A 26,153-nucleotide genomic window follows, 5' to 3' on the forward strand; every position below is an offset into this window, starting at 1 on the left:
CAGAGCCCCTGGCAGAAGGTGTCTTCATCCATTCTGAGAGGTTTTTCTATTTTTTTTTTTTTTCTGGGCACTTCCTGTCAGGTGAGATGAAGTTTGAGAGATTGCCTGGAGATATTTGATACTTGTTTCTGGAATGAATGCAGTTGTTATCGATTTAGAAAATTTGCTGGGGATTGTATTTAATTCTCGTTTGAAAGTTTTCTGTCTTCTTTCGACTTCATTGCCAGATCAGCTAGAGCAGGGCCGAGTACTGTGCAAATGTTACTAGCTGTGTTGTGGTCTGGTTTGCAGCTTCCTGTCTCTACCAGGTTGCTGACAAGGCTGCTATTTCTTTGGGGCTGCAGAACGATTGCTGAGAGTTAAAGCTGGCAGCCCTTACAGTCTTTCCGTTTGCTTTTCTAGCTAAGCAAGGCATCTGCTATTTGCTGTTCTTTGACTCCCTCCCTGCCCCCATGCCATACAGGGCTTGCTGTGTTTGGTGGGTTTGAAAATCTCTTTGACGCAGCAGGTTTTGTGTGAGGACGACTGCTGGAAATGGGTTTCAGATGTTTCCCCAACTCCGTCCTGGGCCTGCATCTTGTAAGCTGAAGCGTTTCTATAGGAACGTATGACATCTCTCCCACTACTCCCCCAGCAGCTCCCTCTCGAGCATGCCCAGTGCAAGCCTTGACTTTGGCTTAACTATCCGTGTGCAGTAACGGGCTGCACATATGGGACTATGAATGTGGTTCCTGATGAGCTCCAACTCTTTGTCTTTGGGAAGAGGAGGAAGAGGTCGTGCCCAGAGCTGGAGGATCTGCCCTGTGTCCTCTGAGACCCTCACCCATCGGTGGGCTCGTGGAGAATGCTCGCTTGTTTGGCCAGGGGGAATTTACTGGATATTCTTCAGGAGGGCTTCACAGAGGTAAATGCATGTCCCAAGTCTCGCACAGACCTTTCCGGGGCAAAGCAGCATGCTTTTGTGCAGCATCTCTCAGGAACTGTTATGTGTCCCAGTGCTTTGAGGAACAGAGAAGGAGAAAAATGAGCGAGATTTCAGGGTGGGAGAGCTGCTTACTAACAGAAGGGCGTACTGGGCAGCTCAGCCAGGGGTCTGCAAATCAGCAATATTTTTTTGAAGAGTTTGTGGTTGTTTTACAACTGGTGTTTTTACCTTGGAGTTTTTATTCTCTTTGCAGTGCTTTAATGTTGTACCATTAAATGATACAAACTGCAGCAGGGTTATGGAGCACAGTTTATTTTATAGAGTTGCCTCCCCTTCTGAGTATATGAAGTCTCTATGAAGGCTGTTGGAAAGCTTGGAATTCTGCTTTGTGAACACACATTTTTTGGGAGAGGCTGACAAAGAGCAGACTGGCTGTTTTTTTCCCCCATCTTGTTCTATAGGTTGAATCTCTAGGGGACTGAAATTCATCTTGGTTAGGAAAATATAATTTTAAAAGTGTTGTTTTTAAATTTGTTTATTCTGCTGTTAGGGAGACTAATAAGTCATAAAATAAGGAGTGAGAAGTACCAAGAAATTCCAGAAATAGGAATCCTGTAACTGCACAAGGAGCGCAGATTGCTGTCGGCTTCCCTCTTTAGGGTTCACAAAAAATTAGTTCTGTTGGAGTCTATGGACTCAGTACAAAATGCCGGGGCAGCCTGGCTGTGCATCGCGCAGACCATGCTGGAGCATGATTTCCTGTCTGTACGCTGAAAAGGAAGGAAAATTGTGGGGGCTTGTGCTGAAACCAAACAGTAGCTGCTATTTGCTTTCTCATATGGTGGCAGGGACAGTCTCTTGGTGTGTTTTATTCTTTCTTAACATGCATAGTTTGTTTCTGTTTGTGTTTAGTCGTTCCTTATCCTTGCAAAGCTCAGCCCCCACCTGACTATTCTGCCCTCATACTCCATTTTTCACAGAAAATGAACATCCCTCCTGGGCTTAACAGCACCAGTCATCACAGGGAAAACAAACTGGGTATGAAACTTGAGCCTCACAGCTTCACGCCAGCCACAGGTCTCCTTTGATTGCTCTGCGTAACTGTGTAAATACTCCATGCCCTCCTCCACGGCGTAGCTTAGTCTAATTTTTAGCTAGCAAATGTATTGATTTAGCTCAAGCTTACACTTCCTGTGCTCGAGGGCAGCAGATCCTTCTCTGGCATCAGCCAATAGTAATGTGTATAGATTAATAATATAATTAATAATGGGAGCAAAGAACAGTATTACATTAAGTGCTAGCCCCACCCTGACTGCCTGGTTTTACCCACAGACTGCTCAGCTGTGGGAAAAGGTCCCCCTCCCCCATAAAAACGGATTCACTCTCATGTTTCCCACTTGGGATCTCTCTGCCACATCACACACTTCACTTTATAACAAAAGTAAATTAAAATCAATTCTGCAAGTGCAGAACCTACGGTGCAGAGAGGTTAAGTGACTTGCCAAGGATGTGCATCACATCACAGACACAGTTGGAAATGAGCAAGAAACCCTGTAATTCCATGCCTTCTGTTTTGATCCATCAGCTGTACTTCCTCCCCTCTTTGTACCTTCGGTGCTTGTTTATATTAGTCCCTGAATATGAAAGAGTGTCCCAACCTGTCTGATCCCAACACAGCACTGTGATGTTAGAAGGCTGGGAGTGGCTGGCTACTAAACCTAATGTTTGGGTATAAAAGCAGATTCAAGATAAAACGTCAGACTGAATTTAACACAAGCAGTGAATTGGGGTATTGCAGGAATTGTCTTGCTGACTCGGTGCCTTTTCTGGACAGGTGGGTATTTGGTGACTAGATACCTTGAAATACAAGGACATAGTTTCCAAATCTGTGCTTTATAAGTAAGTTGCTAGCAAGCTCCTAGCTGTATGTGCAGAGCTCAGCTGCAACCCTACACATGCTTGGGACCTAGAGGCCAGGTATAGTTCCAGTTTCTCTGGAAGATTGTGTGTCTCTATCTTGCACCTTTGGTCAATAATCATAGAATCATAGAATTGCCGAGGTTGGAAGGGACCTTTAAGGTCATCAAGTCCAACCATAATCCATGCCTGGAAAGTTGCCCAGCAAAACCAAGATGCTACAGGCGAGTTTCTTTTGTTCCTTTGCATTCTTTTCCCTCTCTGTCCATCCTAAGTGGGGATGGAGAATGCAGCGTAGTTGTCCTTTCTGCAGGTAATTCCTGTTCCGCTTCACAGATCGTCTGTTAGATGGATGCTTTCTCCATGATGAACATAATCACAGATTGCTGAAGGGGCCCTGTAAATTGCAAGTGCAGGCCAGTGTATTTCCCTTCCCTTTCAGAGTCCCTGGCCAAAATATTTTGTGGACAGTGTCAACTGCAGACATCTAAAGCATGATGACTGTTGTTTAATGTTGAAATGCAGCGAACTCCCCTGTGGGCATCATGCAGCTCCTGTCCCTTTCTCATTAAGGGACTACCCTGCCTCAAAGGTGTTTCCTGCTGTTTATTGAGACTTATCCTCCTCAGAGGCAGCTAAATAATTCAATCCCACAGCTGGATGGTGGCACGGGAATGTATGGCTGCTAAAAGCAGTAGTTTATAGTGCAAGGAAACCGTAGAGGGTAAGGTCTCCTCTGTGGTGACCCTGTCCATGTGGCCTCAGCTTGTTCTCTGTCCATGAGGAAATGCAGTTTATTTGAAATGTGCGTTCATGCCTCTGTCAGTTCTTTAAAAGAGATGGGGCACAGAAATGTGTCAGAAATGGGCCTGACAGCTCCAGGACATTAATGTGTCTGTATTTTAACAATAATGTACCTTCTCTTTTCCAAGTTGGAAGATAATTTCCTCTGGAAATCTTAATTATGTAGTTGCTTGTGTGCAGCGAGTCATTTGAAATAGCTATTTTTCCCCCTCTGAGATGACGTTGAACAACAGGCCTGGGATTGGCTTTTCTCCAGAGAGTGAAATGGCAGTGAATTTTATGAGCGCAAGCAGAGGTTGTTTTGAAATCAGGGCCTCCCAACAGCAGCAAGGCTACCACATAAGGCTCTGTCTACGTGGGGAAATACCTACACATTTTGCTATGTGAGAACCGCTTCCCCAGCAATATGCATGCAGGAAGCGGTGCAGTGCAGATAGAGCTCTGTGTTCTCTCCCTAGCCCGCTGCTCATTGCCTTCCCCCTCACCATGTGTTTCATGTAGTATTTTCCCTCGAGTAGTGGGCTCTTAGCTGAGTGACATCTGCAGTAGGTGTTTCCTGGATTTCCTACACATACAGGTCTCTCTCCCTCACTCTTCAAGGTTTGCTGTATCTGTTGGTGGACTTGAGGTGATTAGATGGCATCCTGTCTGTGAGATCTGAGTCCTTGCTGTGGGAAATGACCTGGGTGTGATTTTGTTTTGCTTTTCTGGTTGAAGTAATTTTCTGGCAGTATAGACTTGCTACTGTCTTGCATCTGCTCTTTTCCCCTTGGTATAACATGCATGATCTGTGATAAAAACGTCATTGCTACTGTGATCTTAGCAGAAGAAACTTGCACGCACCCTCTCCTTGCAATGAGTGCTATTTATAGCTAATAGGATTCACTATGAAGAGAGCTGTTTTGGCTCCTGTCTCCCTCGTCCAGTTCAGCACGTTAGAACCAGCCCATAACTAAATGCTCCCAGTAGTACCAAATCCCTCAGAGCCTGGGTCTCACTAAATACAAGAAGCCACTCTTTAGAGATGCTGCTGTTCTCCATATAGTAGGGCCAAGTCTCATTTCACATCAGCTTTGTTTTGGTATGAGTCTGCTAGTATTTTACATCCACTCTACGCTGTGAAAGCCACAGGATGGTCAAGCACACTTGTTTAAGGCTTGGCCAGAGTGAGAAAGGCTGGGATCTGAAGAACCACCTGAACCTTGCCAGGTTGCCTGTCTGGTCTGCAAGAGACTGGGCAGCTGCGGCATTGTAATTCGGCTAAGCCTCAAGTACAGACATCAGAAAACACAGCTGGGGCTTCCCACACCTGGATGTACATGAAGATGTAGTCTAGCAGACAATTGCTTCCTCTAGCAGGAATTCTTATCAATTTTTCCCAAAGCCTTCGTGCCTGGCCAGCAATAAGACTATCAGCAAGGGAAGGATGCATTTGCTGTTATATAGGATTAGGGGTTGAGCAGTTAGGATTCAATCCCTGCCTGAGGTTCACTGTATGTCTAAGCCAGGCTATTACTTGGTTGCATAGCAGTGGCTGTCCTTTGGCAGGGTGTATTACAGTGCATTTGCCCAGTAACTGTCAAAGATTTATTGTTATCAAAGCATTTTACAAGGAACATAAAAATTAGTACAACTGCTTTATAGCTAGAAACTGAGGCACACAAAGGTAAAGTCGGCTGCCAAATTCAAAGCAAGTCATTCGCAGAGCGAGGAACAGAGTCTGTGTCCTAATGTGCCTTTAGTGCCCTTCATCCTGGACCAGGCAACCTCACTGTGTGTCCCTTCCCCTTTTCTTCATATGAAAGGTTCTTGCCTGCAAACAGCACTGTTCAGTCATACTGTGTGCTCAGTCTCTTCACAAAGCTTCTCTTCCCTGTCTGTACAGGGCTAGTGACTGCATTCTGCTAAATAAGGAACAATGCCTCTTTTCTTTCCTGAAGCATCAGGGAATGTCTCAGTGCAACTTGTTTTGACAGACCTTAGACTTTGTTTGGGTGTAGTGGAACCATTTGATAATTCAGGGTGAATCAAGTGCTCCAATGCACTGGCAGTTTACAGTAAAAGATCTCTTGTGGCTCAGCTCAGCTTTTCACTTACATGCTTGCATAGAAATACTGCCTGTGTGAGAAAAGGGCCTCAAAATACCAGACTAGGGAAAAGGCAGAGGCACTAAACATCTTTCAAAAGTGCCAGAAATTATCCCTAAAGAACAACCTGGCTTCAAATGGCAGTAACGTTTTGGGATGTGGATGTCTGACTGTTGATTCAAAGGACTACATCCTAGCACGATTCATTTTACATGACTTCCTATCTGGTAGACTTCTGGAGTAGCTGCTCTCTGCAATGATAGTGAATTTGTTTGAGGAACAGATACCATCTTCAGATTTTTGAACATTAACAGGGTGCACAGAACTGCCACTGTGGGTGTTGGAGGTAGAATGAGTAATCCCAGGATTTTTAAAAATGAGATATTGGAGTTAAAGGACGTATAGGTAGAAAATAGATTAATTGCAGGGAGAATGCTCACATGTGGTGTTTTGAAAGTGACAGACAAAATTACTGTTTGAAGATAGCACACTTAGATGCCACTCACAAAATGCCCCTATCTGACAGGTGGGTGGCCCAAGTGAGATCATTGTCTGACAGCAAGGATATGTCTTGGCAAAAAAACAATAGCAGGAAAATGTTTCTTATATTAAAAGGGGAAATGCAATCATCAGGCTTTTGTTCTGCACAAATTAAATAACTCTTTGGTTCTACAGAAATAAAAAGCTGTCAGACATGCATTTCTTGCCATTTGCCCGCCTAGGGCCAGTTTCTTGGGAGGAGACTCAAGGTTAATTATTGCTGGTTTGCAACAAAATACAGAGCATAACTGTCTTTCAGATGTGAGTAGTGCTGCTGACTTAATGAGCTGTTTAAAGAGATCTTACATTTGCATCTACTAAGGTTGTCCAAAAGGATTCTAAAATGCAACACTAGATGAATAAAATATCAGTGTATATAGGCACAGGTAAGAGTTACTTCATCCTGTACTGAAAGTTGTATGTCTCTGGAATGGTGTATGACAGCTATTGGCTGTGCAACAAGAAGTAAAAATCAAAATGGTAGAAAGAATTTAGGAAGCTTGAATGGAATTGGGCTTCGCTGTTAACACTTAAGCTCTTCTGGTTAGTGAGTAAAGGACTGTGAAAGATGTGGAAAATTACATGTCCTGCTGGATAGCTGGGCACTCTGAAAATTCTTGCTGTTGTTTGCACTCAGGCAACATATGAAATACACATTCAGCTCTAAACTTCATCCTTTACAGACCTTCCAGCACTTGAGCTGGCATCTGAAAGTCTGCCAGCGAGCTGCTCTCTTAGACCACACACTTGTTACCTTCCCAGTAACAAGTGGTAGTTTAGCCAGTATGCCACAGGCAGTTGTCATTTCAACCCAGCAGTACTGCCAGGATTTGAGCAAAACCTGCTGCTCTTCTCCCTCTGTATGTGAAGACAGTGTTGTCCCCATCCTGATATTCTGAACAATGGGCAAAATCAGTTCTTGTGTGAGATCTGCCTTTAGGAAGCTGCATAGAGAGAGGGGCATTTAATTCTTTATATCTGTTCTGAACACCCCGGATGATGGGAATGTCTCTAAAGTATTACTAAAGATCTGTCCAAAGCCACCTAAAATTGCAGGCAGTTGCTTTCTAAAATCTTTACACAAACCTGAACAGTTGATGTATGGTAGTCAGACTTGGTTTCAAAAATGTTGTCTGGACTAAGAGATCAGAAAGCAGAAGACTGGCTTTATATTCTTGAATCTAGCCAGAGAAACAGGTGGCTACTGCTTGATGTGAATTCACTGAACTGAAGACAAGGTTTATATCAAGATGAGGAAAATCCAACTGAGGGTGACTAGAACATAGCACGGGTTAAGGGCATCGTTGGGCTGCTCCTCCCAAAGGTTTGTGCTGCTTGAGTCTTTGAAATTGACCTTAGAAGTTACAGAAAATGTGTCCTGGCTAGAATTTCATTGAGACTTCAGGATAATCCTTCTTTCTGGGTCTCAGTAAATTGGTGAAAAATCCTCGACCAAACATGTTAGGGTGTCCGTGTTTTCACTCAGATAGGGGTGAAGGGTTAAGGAGGTCCTGGTCTGTTGCAGCTCTCAGGCTGTCTCCTGGTGTGCACCAGATTGCATGGGTGCCTCCTTTTCCAAACTGTGTCCCTGTACTGAGGCATCTTCTGTGCTTGAGTCAGGCTGTTTATAGAAGATTTGGAAAATATACATCAGACCAAAAGTTATTTTGAATGAAGTTACAGCCCCTGCTTTAAAGTAAGAGTTTTATGAAAGAGGAGTCCTGTGGGTGCGTATGGCTGTTTTGGCATTGCTCTGGTCATAATAGGGTGGTTTTCACTGTTGGATGCATCAGGAGCTATCTTAATACATTAAACAGCCTGAATCACATTTAAGCAGCAATTTTGAGAAAAAAATCTTCTGCTGGATTTGAGAGCAGAGAGAAACATTGTCTTTGCTTGTGAATTTTTATTTTCTGCTTCTACAAAGGCCTTCTCAAACAAAACAAAAAAATCAAGCTAGAGGAGCACTGGATGGAAAATTACAGTTCCCGTCTAATTAAGGTAATGTCAGAAAGCTTAGAAATCATACGGTCTTAAACATTCCATGCTGATGCAATTAGGTTAGCCTTTGCTTTGCTGTTACAGACATTTGGTTCAGTGCTCTGAACAGACAAGACACTCAATGGCTTTGATACTGGGACCAACCTCATAGCATGAGGGCTATTATTATTGACCTTGTTAGACCCGGTGCTTGGGCAGTGTCCATAGGGCATAAAGGAAAAGCAGAGTAAAGATAATGAGAAACATTATTCATCCAAGCTGATTCCCTAAATCCAACAATAAGGATAGATCCAAATTCATCAGATGAAAGCAGAAAAGTAATCTCTTCCTGGAAGCAGAGAGTGTCATGGGAGTCTACAGTAACATGATAGCAAGGGGGTCAGGCCCTCTGGAGGCATCAGCCTGCTAAAGAATGATTTTGTCCAAGAATGAAGATTTGGCCCACTTCAAAATGTGCAATGACCCAATCTCAGAGGAGATGAAAGTTAACTTTATACAGTGTAACGTAGATGACACTGATGATAAAGGACAGTAGCACATCAAGGCATTGTGATCTCCCTGTATTTATTGTCAGGCAGACTGGAGTGATTGACGGCTGAGAGGAGGGAAACGTGAGCCCTAAGCAGCAGGTGGCGAACTGCGCTGGTTAAATGAGAATAGCAAGGACAACTACAACTGGCAGGAGATTTGCAATAGAGCTGCTGCTTTTCTTCCACCTGTGGAAAATATTGGATAAAGACACTTAATTGTAATTATCAGTAAGGGATTACAGCTGCTGAGAAAAAAAAAAAACATGCTGACCCTGGAAGGGCATTTTCCTCCTGTGTATCATTGGCTGTCAGTTGAAAGCACAAAGATATATGCTCCTGACCTCCACAGTTGTTTTCTTATAGCCAGTAGGTCTGAGGCACTTCTTCAGGGTATGTGCTGATTAAGTTATCCAAATTAAAACCCTGCTCTGAGATGTGCTGTACTTACTGAACTGCTAATCTGTAATTTGCCAGCAGAAGTGCCTGCAAGTTGGGAAATTTCTTACAACTGCAGGTGACCCCTAGTACCTTGCTTTAAAAGTCTCCTGCCCCACAAAGTCTTTTAAGGCTTCCAGAGTGACTTGGATATAAACACCTTACCATGATCTACCTAGGAGCTGAAGCACTCTGGGCTCTAACTTCATTCAGGTAAGGGAGCTGCTCTTCCCATTGCAAGGTACAGGTAAACCTGACCTTTTTTTGGAACACAAAGCTGTGTTAACATAAATAGGATTAAGCTTAACTCCACCATAATCCTAATAACATGTGCTCTGCACAGTAAATCTTAGCCTAGGCTGATATGTTTTTCTTCTGAAAACCCTGGTTTTGAAAGAAATACTGATGCGGGAGTAGAGTAGTGTGAGCTCCATCAAGTCTAAGATTTGGCTGAACAGTAGCTCAAACCAAAATGTAGGGAGAAGCAGAAAACTCGAGCGGTCAGTGGTTGAAGGAAGAATTATTTGGCTAATTATTTGATTCTTATGAAGGAAGAGGATGAACTAGATAGAACAATAGCTGTTCCCCCTCTGATTGCTCATGGATATAGCTGTTAGCCATACCAGGTTATAAACCAACAAGGGGAAGCTCTAGGGCTTTGTTTAATCTTGCGAAGTTTGGAGCTTCTGTAGGAAGCTGTAGTAGCATAGTTACAGCATCACCTGAATTGGTGTAATAGGTCCCACAGGATCTTTCCCCTCAACTAGAAAGACGAAAGCTAAACAAGAGGAGTGTAGGAATTTGAGTGGCTGTCGGAGCAGGGAACCTGAGCAGGTCTGGGGGACTAGTGGGTCCAGCCTCCTAGGCACAAAGACTCATCCTGTATCCTTAACTCAGTCTGGGTTGTGTTCTCCCATTTGCTCTGCCTCTGGGGTTACTGCCTGCTTTTGCTAATTATTTAGAAGGCACAAAATGCAATGTCCTACTCTGTTGTCAGAAAGCAGTGTGAAAGCACAGGGGGGACAGCCTTTGAAAAGGAAAGGAAGAGTGCTTTTGAGATGTCATCCACCTCTTTGCAGTCTTGTTGACTAAGAGGAGCTGAGACCTATGTGATGGGATGGGGCATGTGTATCATTTGAGCTGGGATGCCTGCAGCCACAAATGGTGATGTAGCATGTGTTTTTGGTGTGAGTATTTCTGTGGACCAGTGACAAGCACAGGCTAGGGAGTATTTTTGCGGAGTGGAGTAGGCTGTGTAGAGCTGCTGTTCTCATGGCAGACTACATACCAGCAAATCTGTTTCCTCTGTGCTGGAGGATGATACCTGGAATATTTTCCAGAATAAATGCCATGATTGATATCCATCCAAGTAGCAGGTCATATTGCTGTGGTAATCTTCAGGGCTGTTCTGTTGTGAGTTGATAGCTGTCTTGGGTTTTGAAACAAATGGAATTGTGAGCAAGTAAAACAAGTGTTTTACTTTTTTTTTTTTACGGGTCTCATTCATTAAACTGAATCTGCGGCTGTGGATCAAGGCCTTGTGCTTGTGTTGGAGGTGTTAGGCTTTAAGGTATGTCCCGCAGTGTCCTTGTTGCTGCCTAGACTGTGCCAGCTGATGAGGAAGCCACAGAGAGTGGTGAAGCAAAGCATTTTTGACTGCAACCCTATTGGTACATCTTTACTTATGAATCTACATATTTCTATAATGATGCTGCATTATTATAAACAATCCTACTTCTTTTCTCTGGTACTACTTTGAGTAAATTAAAGCTTTGTGGAATCTGTGTAACAGAAGGCTTGTGGTCTCTCTGGCTCTGGGATTAGACTGTTGTGAGACTGAACCCTAGTACCCCCATGATCAGTTAAAATAAAATTGCAAGAGGTGGGGGTGCTTTTTGCAGCTGGCAACAGTTGCCGCTGTTGAAAATCAGAACAGGATCATCAACTTGTGTAAGCCAAAGCTTGTTGATTCTCCACAGTGCCCAGTTGCACTAAGAAGAAAATAAAGACCTCTGAAATCGGGCAGGCAAAACTGACATGCATTGTTGCCATTACAGTCAGAGAAGAGCATGCAGATCCAATCCACATGACAGGCCAAGTGTGCTCCAGCAAGCATGCATCAGATCTGCCACTTCTGCTTTTTTTTTTTTTTTTTTTTTTTTTTTTTTTTTTTTTCAAAAGCCATCGGGCAGTCCCCCAAGCTCATCTCCTCTGTTCTGCTCTCCAGCTCTCTGCTGAGTGAGCAGAACTGATTGAATACAGGTCCAGTCACCTTTCTGAACCAGCAGACCAAACCATGGTGTGATTAAAGTTGGATTTCCTATGTCAGAGTAATTAAGAGTGAAGCTGTGATCAGACTGTGACTTTGATGGGCTGTAAAAGCATAAACTCTGTCATTGCTGAGATAATACGGAATGGAGACTTAAAACCTGTCCCATTGGCAGAATAATGGGAAGCTTAGTGAAAAGGGAGGTAATCCCATAAATGGATAAGTTTGTTTACCCTCCGTGTACCACACCAGCACTGCCCAAAGGGATTTCAGTGTTACTAGTGCTCCTACTAGCCATGGAAGTACTACTGAGAGGGGAATGGAAAGGGAAAAATCATGTGAATCTGCTCTTTGCCTTTGTCACTTATGCCAGATGAGTCCCCACGCTGACCAGAAGCCTGAGTTTCAAGTTTCCCTGGTCTTCCCCTTGTAGCAACATGCACGGCTATATGAAGCAGCATCCAGTATGACCTGCTGGAAAGGCAGTGCTCCTTGCTCTCGGGTCTTGCAGGTGTTAAGTGCTGTGGCAAGCCAGCTTCCACATGTACAGAAATAGAAATAGGGCTACTAGAAATGCTGATGCAGCTCCAAGGAAATGGAGGAAGGGGGCTGTACAACAGGGTGTCTCTTCCCTCTTGCATGTTACAAATGAGCCATGCTGGGAATGTTAAGGAGGGAAGCTGTTGTCTCTTCCAGGAAATCTGTCCTGGTTGTTTCTTTTGGTAGGTGGCATAGTTTAATGGGAAATAACACAGGGGTGTTTTTGCTTCTGCATTGTGGGTTTTCTACTTTCTTGATATGTGGAAGAAAATGGTGTGGATGGGATACTAAATACTGCAAGTGAACCAATTCTGGCACCAATGACAAAATGAGGTGATGACAGCATTGTTTTGGCACCAGCCTATATCAAATGTAATGTAAAGCTTTCTTCTCAGCTGTGCTTAGATCATGAGTGCTGTCCTGCTGCCTGGTTGCTCTCCCTGTCCTGGCGTAGAGTGAGCTGCACCACAGTGTGCAGTGATGTCAGTTAGTGCTCAGCAGGCTTTGGGATGAGACCATTGGCGTTTGTTTTCAAGGGCAAAAGACGATGAGATTTGTGAAGATGAAAAAGAAAAGTGAGAGCTATGCAACTTCCCTCTGAAATGGCAATGATGTGCAAACGTTTTGTTTTCTATTTTCAGCAACAACTACAGGCATATGTGGCCTGGGTGAATTCCCAGCTGAAGAAGCAGCCAACAATAAATCCAGTCCAAGACCTGAGACGAGATCTCCGAGATGGAGTCATTCTTGCTTTGCTCATTGAGATTGTAGGTCAGTAATGCCATATGGCACTATTTTTCATCTTGTAGTTTTAGATCTTGTGTAGAAGAGGCTGGCCTTGGCTTTGACATCTGTCAGGCAAACTGGCAGATGTTAATGACAGTGTCAGAGCTTGCAGGGGCGGGAAGGAGTGACTTTAAAAGAAAACAGTCATAAAGCAAATCATAAATGCAATTCTGTTAAAGTCCTTATGTTTTAGCAGAGAGTTATAACAGATGTGCTAAAACCTGTCAGGGACCATATTAACTCCCACAAGGCTGGAATGGAGTTATGAAAGGGTTCACCTTGTAGAAGAATGGTGTTAGTATGTGTCATTTTTGGAAGAATTGCCTGCTTGCTGAGATACTCCCTTCTTCCCAAGCTTAACTTCACTCCCAAATTCTCAACCTCTTTCCCCCAAGCAGTGCAGGGGGACAGGGAATGGAGGTTGTGGTCAGTTCATTACATGTTGTGTCTGCCACTCCTTCCTCACACTCTTCCTCTGCTCCAGTGTGGGATCCTATGCAGGGGAGACAGTCCTCTATGAACTTCTCCAATGTGGGTCCTTCCCATGGGCTGCAGTTCTTCATGAACTGCTCCAGCACGGGCCCTTTCTATGGGGTGCAGTCCTTTAGGAACAGACTGCCTAAGCGTGGGTCTCCCTCGGGGTCACAAGTCCTGCCAGCAAACCTGCTCCAGTATGGTCTTCTCTTTCCATGGGTCCACAGGTCCTGCCAGGAGCCTGCTCCAGCTTGAGGTCTCCATGGGGTCACAGCCTCCTTTGGGACATATTTACCTGCTCTGTCATGGGGTTCTCCATGGGCTGCAGGTGGATATCTGCTCCACTGTTAACCTTCACGGGCTGCAAGGGAACACCCTGCTTCACTGTGGTTTTCACCATGGGCTGCAGGGCAGTCTCTGTGTTGGTGCCTGGAGCATCTCCTTGCGTTCCTTCACTGACCTTGGTGTCTGCAGAGTTATTTCTCTCCCACTCCTCTCTCTTGGCTGCTGTTGTGCAGCAGTTTTTACCCCTTCTTAAATACATTATCACAGAGGTGCTACCAGCATTGCTGATTGCCTCAGCCTTGGCCAGTGGTGGGTCTGTCTTGGAGCCAGCTGGAACTGGCTCTGTTGGACATGAGGGGAGCTTCTGGCATTTTCTCACAGAAGCCCTCTCTGTAGCTGCCCCCCCTGCCCCCCGGCTGCAAAAACCTTGCCATGTAAACTCAGTACAGTACCTATTTATTCCTGGTACTCAATACCTTACAAGCAAGACAAGAAAGCATGCATACCTCTTGCAGTATCCAGACAAGAGATAAGATCAGGCCCTACACCTATAGCAATTCCTGTGACAGCACCAAGTGGTTCAGTTCTTCTCTAATAAAATTTTTTTGCTCCTTTAGCTGGTGAGAAGTTGAATGGCATTCAGGTCAACCCCACCAGCCATCAGGAGATGAGGGAAAATGTGGAGAAAGTCTTACAGTTTGTGGCATCAAAAAAGATCCGCATGCATCAGACATCAGCGAAAGGTATGTGCCCCTGGCAGTCACCACAGATGATTCTATCTGTTGAAGGCCTGTCTCTGCTTTATATCAAACAGATAATGTATTGGTTTGTGGGAGAGTTTTGTTTTTTTTCCTCCTGTGGTTTAGTAACAGGTTTGGGGCTGAATTACACTGTGTTCTTGACTGCTTTTGGTAGCAGCACAGTGCGCAGGAAAAGTAGTGCCTTTTCTCCCACTACTGAGCAGTCAGAAGATCAAGTAATAGTGTGATGAGGAATACAAACTCAGAATCTTTCACTAAAAGGCCATATAAACCTGCTACTTTGAAATGAGACATGGGAAAAATATTTCTGGTCCACTGGAAGCCTGTGATAGTGTTTCACATAGCCTGTAAATAGGGAGGAGACCCAGTATGCAAAATCATGGGTCTATGGCATGGTGTAGTCATACATCACAAGGATGGCTGGGGGGTGTGTGTGTGTGTGGAGACCCGGGGTGGAAGACAGGCCCTGATCCTTACTGTTTGCTAACTGTACTGTACACAGTTCTGATTGTCTGTGGCCCTTCAGATGAGAAAAAGGGGGGGGGGGAAATGCTGAGACAGACTAAGTGGAGCACATGACCCTTGTTAGCAGAAGAGTGCAAGCTGTTGGTTTATATGTCTCAGTGAGAGGCTTAGAACTTAAATACAGCATAATGAGTACTGTTCCCACAGTACTGCTACTGGCAGGTTGGTAGCTGTACTGTTTCTTTCAGTAGTGTTGCAGGTTGTCTTATGAGTTCATGACTATAGAAATGATAGCAATATTGATAAAAGTCTTACATAAGTGAAGGTATCAACCTGGATATGCAATGAAATGATGTCACGTGGTCATAAGATAGGATAGGATACAGGCACAAGACTCTTGAACACACGCGCCAGAGCGCCAGTCATAGTTGTGACACTGACTCATTCTAGGGCTTCACTCATTCTAGGGCTTCAAATGATTCACACAAACTTTTGGCATCATGTTTTCCATGAATGACGTGGAGGTAACAGTCACTATGACTTATTTGGCCTATTTCTAATTTTTCAGATCCTAAAGCAAGTAATTACCAGTCTTCATGCCTCCAGCACTTACGATTTGTTTTTATTTTTAGGCTGCCTCTGATACTTGGAAACCGTATTCCTGTTATTTTAATGGACTTTGAGTATCTCAGTTTTGCGAAATTGTCTGAAAGGATGGCTGATCTTTGCAGCGGGCTTGAGATCAATGTGTTTGAGCTAGTGTGTATGCTGGGAGAAATGCCTAGTGCGATATTATTAAACTGACTAGTTAACACTTGCAAGGTGCTACAATCATTTTATGGTAAAGGACGCTGTTGCTAAAGAAATACATTGCTGTTCTCTGATATTTAGTATTAAAAAAAATGCAAATCCCACGTGCTAATTGAAGTGACTGCTACTACAGTGGTAGTCTTCAGTAACTGCTGTACTTTTCCAGTGATCATTCAGTAATTGTCATGTACTGTCATGTAAGCTACTGGATTGTTAGCTGGAAATGGCTACAGGGGGAAGGCTCAGGTCTGTTCAAAGCATTTAAACTTGTCACCTGTAGGTGGCAGTCAGTTTGCTACTCTGTACAAAACCAGCAGAGCTAAGCATCAGTGGTACAATGCAGTTCTTTTTGCATAGTCCTCGTTTACTGGTATGGTCCCCTTTGGTTTAATTATATTCATGCTTGTTGGTCAGATACAGCTCTGGTGGGACTTCGTGTTGATGGCATTGTCCTTGGATTTATTTGCATTTCGCAGATATCGTTGATGGCAACTTGAAATCTATCATGAGGTTGATCCTGGCCTTAGCTGCTCATTTCAAACCAGGCTCCGGGAGAGCAGTGAATCATAGCCCTGCTGGCACAGTGGGGAAGAGCTTGTCAGCATCGTCTGCCAGTCACAGGCCTCACTCAGCTGCTGCAGTCGCCCAAGGGGCGGTGGCTGCTCTGGCAGATGTTCGTCAAGATGTCTTGCAATCCGGCCGGGATGTTTTCCGGCACAGACAGAGGTAATGAGTTTTCACTGGTTACGTGAGGTCGGGTTATGTTACCGAATGGACATAATTTCTTTTAAAATAGATGCCTCTTTATCCTGACAATTCCTGGTATAAGGTAGTTCTCCTGTTGTGCAAACAGAGACAAACCACTGCTGTCTTACTGAAACCTAAATAGATAGCAGCCTAACAAAGGGGAGTGCTGACCTAGTCTGGCTGCCCCATGATGAAGACTGCAGGTATCCCGGGTTCTTTTCAGGTTTTACAGCAGAATAGCTGCCAGATCTCTGTTGTCTCACTGGAAAAGAACAGTTCTTTATGGCCAAGCCGGAGGGAACTCTGCTGCTTCATTTTCGCCATTTCATGCTGAGCACAGCGTCCTTTCTTGGTGCTGTCTACTTGGAGACACTTTCATTTCAAGTGAAACAAAAGTAAGGTCTTAACTACAGGTACTGGTTACAGATCTGGGAGCAGTTCCAGAATTGAGGGATCCAGCCTGTTGTAACAAGTCCATTTTGTCTTCTGCATTGCTGTTCACCCCAATGTTACGATTACTGCTACATAGGCAGATGCAGAGTGTTGTGTGCTGTTAATCAGCTGATGCAGCCTACCACGTAAGCAGAGGAGTTCTGGTGATAATGCAGGAAAATGATCCATGTACAGAAGGAATGTGTAATTCTGAAAAGCACATTTAACACTTGCAAAAGGTGCTATGTGGATCATAATAATAGCAATGGCATTTAAATGAAAGCCAGATGGTGGTCTATTGAGGGTTTAATTTACACAACTGAAGGTCATTTACCCATATTATATTGGCTCAAGGGAGTACCCATGAAGCAGTTTGGAAATGGTGTTGAAATGGTATATTTTGTTAAAAAATTAAATCTTAGAGGTTTCTCTTGCAAAGACCTTGAGCAAGGAGTTCTTCAGAAAAGCCAGTCCTTCTGCTGTTTGGAAATTCTGTTCTTTTCCTTGCCTTTCCAAAGCTTTTGTAGTTTTCTAGTCACAGAATTAGGGATGAGTTCAAAAGGGGAGGGCCTGTTTGCCCGTCTTTTCCCTCATACCAAGAAGATGGGATAGAGCTCCCTAATAGGAGAATTTTCCTAACTGGCAGTTTTCTAGTTGTCCCTTCCTTTTTACCTTTGTTTCGTAAGCTTTCCTACCCTCCTTCTTGGAGACAAGAATTTCTGCTCCTATCAGGTGAGGCTTCCCTCATTCTATGATTATTATCTCTAGAAATAGCAGCGTGGATGAGGAGATCGAAAACCCCTACTGGAGTGTCCGGGCACTGGTGCAGCAGTATGAAGGGCAGCAGAACATTCCATTGGAGTCCCACTCTTCCAGGTAAGGAACTTTATTGCCAAGATGTGTCCCCTCGTGGTGCTTTGTCTGACATTCTTTAGAGTGCCCTTTCTTATCACTGTGATCCAGTTAGCCCTGATAGAAAAGACGATTCCCAGCATATAGTCTCCTGCCTGATCTAGAGAGTGAAACCTCAGGAACCAACATGAAGCAGTGGTTTACTGCCATTTCTCCCACAGGTAAAATCGAGCTCATTCATGATGATGTGATTGCATAGATAAGAGTGAGAAATTTCTGAGTTACAATTGTCTAAAGCTCGAGTGTCCCTCAGTGAGACCAGGGAAATAGAATTATGAAAGACATAGCTAAAGATTTTACTAGGAACTTGAATGTACAGATGGAGCCTTTTGAGGGACTGCTGACATGAAGGGTGCTGAAATGTAGTTTGTGGCCTGCTTCACAGGGAGAAAGTAGCTAGGGTGGTAGGATGCAGAGTAGCTAGGGTGCAAAGGATGAATATTTCGGAGCTCATGAAAAAGATGTGGAGAAAAGGAGCTTAAATCAACAAACCTCATGCCCTGCAGAGAGATGGAGATGAGGGTGCATGTGGATTTGAACAGCATTTATAGGAACACACCAGTCTTTAATCCAGAGATATGGTCCTGGGGGGATCTGCAGCTGTGTCTTCATTGCCATCATGTCCTCATCCATCACCTTTAACTGTGTCTAGATTCACAGTTACTTAATGTACCCTTCCATCACCCAGACTTTCACCTTCAGTCTAAAGTGCAGCATTTAATTATTTTAGTGAAAAAATCTCCTGCATACTGCTGTGAAGCCTGAAAGTCAGAGTTCAGTATGCTTTCTGTTGGAGGTGACTTTTCCCTTTGAAGTAGGACTTGGATCCTGAGAAGTATGTGCTCTGTGTTATAAACAGTCTGCAGCCTTGACTGGGGTTCTTGACTGCACAAGTTAAGCAAGGTCAAGCTGGTGCAAGTGGAGGCTTTCTAAGGAAATGGAACCTGTGGAAGACAGGATTGGTTAGAATGGCAGCATATAATCAATCCGTTTCCAATAGGAGGTGCTACAACTTGGCAGCTGTGAACCTGAGCAGCAAGAGGGAAGACACATTGCTGTGTTTGTTTTCATGGATATAGGTGAGACGGTGTAGCTGAAGGGGCTCTTGAAGAAAAACTGTGCTACGGGGGGGACCAGGATAGCTTCCTAGTAAAGGACAGCCTTTTCTTTTTTCCCCAGAGAATAAGAAACTAGCTTGAAGACAAAGGAATGTGTAACTGAACATATTAGATCTCCTTCTGGATATGATGCTTTCCTCCATTTAATCTCTTCTGGAATAGACTAAGAGAGCAGAGCTGCACAGGCATAGCTGCAGCTCTCTTTGATTCACTTTCCTGTCCCCAGTGTAAGCCCCAACTCTGCTTTGTTGTCTCCTAGTCCTGCCTGGGCTGCTCCCTGAGAGTGCCTCAACTAGCTGCCTCCCCTGCTCCTGATTTGTGCAGGAGTGAGGAGGTTCGTCTTCCTGGGACAGATTGCCACTGACAGTTTCTCAGCAGGCAGGATGTCTCCACAGGATTTCCCAGGCCACTTTTGATGCTGCGTAGTACAGATGCCTCTGTGTACCTGAGAATTAAGGTTGCTTGTCCCAACAGAGGAGAAAAAAAATACAATAGTTTGTACTTATCCCCAGAGTTTGCTGTGTATCATTTGTGAGGTCATGTTTATAAATACAGACATATGCATTTGGAAGAGTGTGGGAACTCCTTGTGAGCCAGTATTGGACCACTACCTCCACATGATGTCAGTAGAGAGTGTATTTTTGAAGCTGTCATTCCAGGGGAGATGTAAAAATTCTGGTCATGGCAACAGGATTTCATGGCTAATGTCACAGGACTTTGGTGTTGACTCTTAAGCCATGATCTCAGTAGGACTAAGTGAAACATACTGCACCCTCCACTTATTCTTCAGTTTAAGGTAGCTGAAGTATTTTATGCGTACTCTTCTACCCTATAAGAGAGTGTCAGATAGCTGCTGTTTGCTCATATGTGGCTGTATTTTGGTGGTGAGTGAATATTTCTGTTCACATCCTAAACAATTTTGTGTTGCTTTATTTTGGTTTTCTGCATAATGTCATGAGTTCTCTTACCATATGGTAATCATGATATCATTGCTGATAGGACATAATATGGTGAGAATCTTTACATAAGTGATCAGTGATCTACCAGAAGAAATTCGGAGCAATCTGAACTCCAGCTCCTGGGGATGTCTTCTGTTGACACCAGGCTTCATGACGAAAACAAGATGCTTGTTTCTCTTTCCTTCCAGAGAGAAGTGTGCTAGCTTAGTTATGAGAACTGGCTGGGAGAAACAAGCTGCTTTTTTTTTATTAGTGAGAGATGTGGCTATTAACTGCAGCCACCCCCCTACATCTAATTGTGCTGCTGTCATGTCTGTCCCAGGGCAGCATCCCCTGCCTAGCATCAGCTCATTTCTGCATTAACTCTTCAGTAAGAGAGCTCGCAACCTGAATAACAGAATTCCCAGAGACAAAAGCTCTAATAAGCAAAGGCAATTGAAATGATTCATGGAAAATTTGCCAAAATCAGATGGATTCCCAGGCCACTGAGCCCCTCACCCATCCATCTCCCTTTCCCCTCCCCTTCCACCAGCCCTCCCTCCCCCACTCTGAGCCAGGCATCTCGGAGAAAAGCTCTGCCTTGCACAGGCTGTGTGACAGCAGGAGGGAGAGCGAGCTGGAGATAGCGAGGAAGAGGAAGCCGTGCGCAGGGCTGGGAAGTGCTGCATGCTGTCTTCCGAGACCGCATCCACGCCTGGAAGAGGAGGGAACCTACTGCTTTCAGGAGCACCTTCTCTTGGGTGTTCATTGGCTTCTGCAGCAGGTGCTTGGAGCCTTAAAAAGGGCAGAATGGGATGAGAAACACTACTGGCAATCCAGATCGTGGTCCTTGTGATGAAAACAACTGGGTGTGCAGCTGACCAAAATGCAGCAGCAAGAGACAAATAACCTGAGAGGAAAATCAGCAAGAGCAAAACCCAGGCTGCAGAATTCGCTGACTCTGGAATCAAATACATGTGTGGGGGCTGCTGATCTGCCATCTGACGGTTTCTTGCAAAGACCCTGAGTGTTTTGTTTGTTGTTTTTTTTTTTTTTTTTTTCTGCTGTGAATCTTTCAGCTAATGTGAAGCGGTCTGGCTTGCAAATATTTCTTCAGTAGTTTGACAGGAGCTGGCGTCTTCTGCACTGAATTCTGAGCATATGAAGGGACAAGGCATGTCTGTAGCCAGAATCCAGAGGCTCCCCGGGAAACGGATTTTGTGAGGCGAAAGGTTAAAGTAGGATCATGGGAGGGAAGCAGGTCAAATGGTGAGCGATTGTTGCCATTATTTGAAACAGCAGGGATGGGGTGTTTATTAAAATTATGAGAATTCAGACTTATCACTGGGGCTGTTGCCCTAAAGCCTTGACTGTGCAGGCACTGGCAACTCTGAGACTCAGTGGAGAAAGGATATGGGTTAAGAAACCAACTGGTAAAAGGAATAAAGTGGAACAGTTTGCTTCATAAATCTTTCTTAAATAGCTTTAATTTCCCAGCACTTATTTCTGCATGCTTTAATTGCAAATTGTTATGTACTTTAAAGAACAAATTACATCAGTGGATATTTCATACTTGAATGGGTTTGGTGACTGACATTAAAAAAAAAAAAAACCCAACGTAGAAATGTTTCCAACATTAACTTGATGGCATAATGTATGAGGCAACCTGACCGGTGCTACTGCTTCATCTGAGTGCATCTCAGTGGTGCTCTCACTGTTTGGCATGGTTTGAGAGGTTGTCACTGATGCCATGTGAACCCACTGGCATCTGAAAATAGTGAAACTGCCTGGAAAGGGTACTGTGGACATAGGAATGCCTAAGCAATTATCTGTAAAACTGTCTGTGTTGGTGAGACCTGTATTGACCACTTAACCCCACCTCCTTGCCCTGGCTGGGATCCTTTGCATTTGCTTTGGGCTGTGGATCTTGTGCTGAGAGGAGTAGACTTTGGAAGAGGAGAATGTTATTTCCAGGTTCTGTATCGCCTTGTTTTTTGTCCTGCTTATTATTCTTTCCAGTTCCCTGCTCTTGCCCATCCCTCAGTTTCACCACCTTCTCACCCAACAGTTGCTAATGTTGTTTTTCTAGGACAGCTCCCATTTTTATCTCTTGCATGGATGAGAACCAGCACTGATGGCACATTCAGAGTATCAGCTGAGGATATTGAGGATATGCAGTGGGAATATCAAGTTCTGTTCCTGGAAGGAAGTAAAGTCTCTGAGTTACTAGACATGATAGCTCAGCTGGGCTTCCTGTTCGTACCCATGCTGTTTGAAAGTTTCATCCTTTCCCCTGGCCCTTATTGTATAATGCAAACCCAATAGTACTCTCTGGGCTTCCAAATAATTATTTTAATTTTATGCTGTGCACCCATTCAGTGACAAGTAGGAGGGGGCTACTTACAAATGTTGTAAGCAAAATGTGCCTCGTCAGGGACTGCTGTAATGGAGTTAGCCTGCCTAAAGGTGAACGCTTCCGCAAAGCCAGGTGGCCTGGACCCCTTTAACAATCATGGACACCCTGTCTAAGCAGTAGAGAACAGGTACTGTAGGTGTTTGAGATCCCCATTAGAAGATGCTTATTCTTTGACTTAGTAAGTTGCATTTGTCTTTTCCTTTAACATGGTGAAAGTCCATTTAGTCTGGACCATTAAAACTAGACTGCTTGAAGGTCTGTAATGTAAATGCAAGTAGGCCAGCACTGGCTGTGGGAGTGGACCAGACTGGAGCTGCTAGCAAGTAATTTCCATCTCTATTGCAAGGCTTTTCTGTTTCTGTGAGAGCTGTGGAATATGTAGCAGCAGTGCTGGGAAGATGTGGAAGGCGAGCTGTTGAAGCCTCTTATTTTTTTAAACCTATTATATTATTTCCACACTGTTTTCTTTTTGTTCTCTATCCTTTGTTTCTGTGTTAAGGAGAATGAAAAATTAACTGCTGCTCACGCTTTCAAGGATTAGTTCCTGCGACTTTTGAGGTACATTGAATGGGTCAGTGAGCTTCAGCCACCTTTTCATGTTGTCTGGGTGATGCATTTAGGAAGAATTTCTGAAAAAAAAATTTGCTTGAACCTCACAGTCAGCTGAGATGGCTCCAGTGAAAATATGTGGGTATTTTCAAGAAGCTTTAACCTAAGAACATGAGTGAGTGGTATCTGACTTTCAAAAGCATTTTGCCCTTGGAATTTCAAATTAGTGGTGCTTCTGAAAGCCGGAGCAAGAGATGAAGCAAGCCAGGGTGGCCTTTTGTTCAGCTTGCAGTGTGAACGTAAGGCTCGCAATAAATTGTTCTTCAGTAGAGTGTGGTCTTACCTCCATGTAAGTGTATGTGAATTCTGTGGTGGCAGTCTGAAACTTGCATTCTGTTAAGGAAAACAAAGAGACGTATTGTGCTACTTATCAATTAGCCTGCTATGACACTGATGGAGTGATGGACAAGTTACATGCCCAGTTTGGTTTGTTAATGGATTCTCTAGTATGCAGATAATTCTTAGTTTCAATAAGCCTGCCTGCATATTTGCTTTTATCTTAGATGAGGATGATGTTGATCAGCACTAAAGTAACTGTTCTCCTTTCCTCTGCAGTCTTACATCGCCCAGTCCTGTCCATAGCGCAAAGAGCGAATCCACTGTAGCCCCATCAGAAGAGAAGGAAAGACTTGTGATCATCCACACTGAAGAAACAGAAACTAAAACAGGTACCTTGCAGATAATGCTTTACAGCTCACACTTTCATTGGGATGTATTTGTGTCATAAACTTGATGAGAAGTTCCCCAGTGACTGAAACGAACGTAGAGAATGTGATGCTCAGTATCTGTTCACATAAAACTAAATCCCCAAAGTTTTAACACTACAATAATGCCATAATATGGCAATGTCTGTGAGGTTTGCAAAATAATGCTTGGGAAATTAAAAGTTTTGGAGAAGGGTTAAGGGTCATATATAACTTTCACTGTAGAGTGCATGCTTTCATCACAGCTTCATGGGACTATGTGGAAAAAACATTTGGAATTCCCTTAAAGAAAAAGTCTGTGTGAGCTTGTCAAGCCCATGATGCATAACTTGACTTTGTGTAAGGGTCTGTGTTTACAGCACATCTGTATATAGGTCGAGTGGCTCTTGGCAAGGAATTGAACAGTTGTAGTGTTGTGGTTGTTTGCACTGAGAAGTCATTGCTGTACTGCCATGAATGCCCCATGATATGGTCAGTTTACACTTAAAATTCTCATGCAGATTGAAGGAAAGATTTTCAAAGAAGCTCCTAAGGTGATTTTTTTGTTTGTTTCTTTTCCTCCTCAGAAATGCAGCCTAATAATAACTCTTTCTGGTTAGCATCCATCCTAAGACCAATTGATGGAGAAGCTCTCCTAGGAAATGCTTTATTGCCTCAGCCAGTGTGGTCCTGCTTCAGTGCTCCTTAAAAAGTATTTGACAAACTATCTCAGCAGCTGAAGTAGCTGGCTGTCTGTCGCTCTTCCATAAATTCTTAGCAGTACTATGTCTGCTTGTTGCCCATACAGTAGGATATTGCAGCTGCATGTCTACAGATGTACAGCAGCTTGCATTGGCAAATTTCACTTTTTGGTCAACTAGGTAACATGCAATGCTATGATTATTCCTCATCAAACCTTATCCCTTCTTAGGGAAGAAAAAAAAATCTCTATGTTCCTGGGCCAGACAGTAGATGATAGTTAACCAGTGATCCAGCTTATGCTGTAGGGATCAGAAAAGGCATGCAAGGCTATTAAACCTGCTATTAAGAGAAGAGTCTCTTTCAGAATTAGGTGTGTTGTCCACCTTGAGAAAGCCATGTGTTATTTGACAAGTAGAAATACTGTTCAGTGTTGTCTCCAGTGTGTCCTTGGTGCACCCTCTAACACTAAACATGCACTTCAAATCCCACAGTTGCTTTTCTCCCCTGAGGTATTTTCTGCATCATGTGGTGCAGTGCATTGTCCCCTGAGATGTGCTTTGGAATTTCCAGTACTGAGGAATCAAAAGAAGCAAAGTTAACAAGGGGAAGGATGCTTATCTTCTATATATGTGTATGCAGGAAAGCTTCCTTTGCATAACAAATGAGGCATAAATCCTTGAGATTAGACAAAATGTCACACCTGTAGCAACTTCCTTGACAGCGGCTAGAAGACACGCTAGTTTGTTAGTGATAGCTAGTGTGGACAGCAGGCAGTTATTGCACGGTGCAAGTCTTTTCTGGTCTCCTCTGTCATGACCACATTCAGCTGCTCTCTCTTCCAGAAGAGGCAGAATCTCATTTCCAGCCTCAGTGGCAAGCAGGGAACCCTGTGTCATATTTGGAGAATTCATGGGAAGAGCAGCTTTTGGAACAACAGGACCATTTGGAAAAGGAAATGGAGGAAGCAAAGAAGATGATTTCAGGTCTGCAGGTAATAGATTTTCTTCTCGGCTAGTGTTCCTTTCCACATGCATTTCTTTTCCTACTAGCTGTAGCTCGAAGACAGGTTATCTTGCAGCTGAGACACTGGCCTGGAACTTGAGAGCACTGAGTAAGAGTCCTGGTCCAGTGAGGTCTCCTGGGGTGTTTGTCCAAGAAGTCAGTTGGTCTCTTGGGTTACATTGGTTAAATAGGGACAGTGGCTCTTCCCTGTGTGTTGCCCTGTGGGATGAGTCCCTTCAAGGAAGAGTTCCTCAGGAATGAGGAAATATTTCTGATACTGTGGATAATGTGTATTGGGGTATATTGGATGCAGCCAGCTAAGACCTTATCCAGCAGCAGAATGCTACTGACTAAGCACTCTGACATCTTCCTTTCTTGCAATGTTTAGGCTCTCCTGGCTGCTGTAATTGTGACTTGGTGCTGGTCACCTTTTCCAGAATGCAGAATGCCAAAATAGTCCTTTCCAATGTTTATTGGCTTCATCTTCTGTCCTGTGATGCTATGTTAACTCCTGTATGTGCTGTCACTATGCAAAGCATGTATGTTACTGTGCAAAATTGTAAAGATGCAGCAGTGTTTTCCCACGTGTTGGGGCTGGGACTCCCCTTCTTCACCAGGGTACTTAGCAGCCTGCTGGTTTTGTTAGCAGCCTGAGAGAATAGAGCAGTCTTTCTGTGATTTGTGATCGGAAGTAATGCAGAGAGACAAGGAATGTCAGGAAATCAATCAAGATTCACAGAGCTGATCAGGGTTCACACAGATTTGCATCAGTCTAAATTTCAGTGACCTAGGATGAACTATAATATTTGGCACATTCTCTACACAACTATTTATTTGTGGGACCTTTTACTTGCTGCCCCATTCCAGTCCCTGACCAAATGACCCTCAGCCCAATGTGTTTGACTCTGTGTGGGGAGTAGAGCCCCTGATCCATATGGTAAAGACCCTGAACTCTCTCAGGAATA

General features: G+C 43.9%; 2 protein-coding genes across 3 annotated transcripts in view; one reads left to right on the forward strand and one right to left on the reverse strand.

The window, feature by feature from the left end:
• Window positions 1–26,153, reverse strand: part of CRYAB (crystallin alpha B) — a 278,708-nt gene that overhangs the window by 24,341 nt on the left and 228,214 nt on the right. The gene's annotated exons all lie outside the window — the stretch shown is intronic.
• DIXDC1 (DIX domain containing 1) overlaps window positions 720–26,153 on the forward strand; it is a 35,364-nt gene continuing 9,930 nt past the window's right edge. Inside the window, exons 1-7 of one of the 2 annotated variants that reach the window (XM_082493886.1) lie at window positions 720–904; window positions 12,690–12,819; window positions 14,211–14,336; window positions 16,106–16,355; window positions 17,577–17,684; window positions 23,333–23,469; window positions 25,029–25,177. In XM_082493886.1, coding sequence (XP_082350012.1) covers window positions 845–904; window positions 12,690–12,819; window positions 14,211–14,336; window positions 16,106–16,355; window positions 17,577–17,684; window positions 23,333–23,469; window positions 25,029–25,177 — 960 coding nt within the window. In that variant the 5' untranslated portion in view covers window positions 720–844. The remainder of the gene's footprint in view (window positions 905–12,689; window positions 12,820–14,210; window positions 14,337–16,105; window positions 16,356–17,576; window positions 17,685–23,332; window positions 23,470–25,028; window positions 25,178–26,153) is intronic. The other variant, XM_082493887.1, reaches the window with a different exon arrangement.

The sequence above is a fragment of the Vanellus vanellus genome (assembly GCF_965231255.1).
Source record: "Vanellus vanellus genome assembly, chromosome: 21".
In the NCBI taxonomy this organism is placed as follows: domain Eukaryota; kingdom Metazoa; phylum Chordata; class Aves; order Charadriiformes; family Charadriidae; genus Vanellus; species Vanellus vanellus.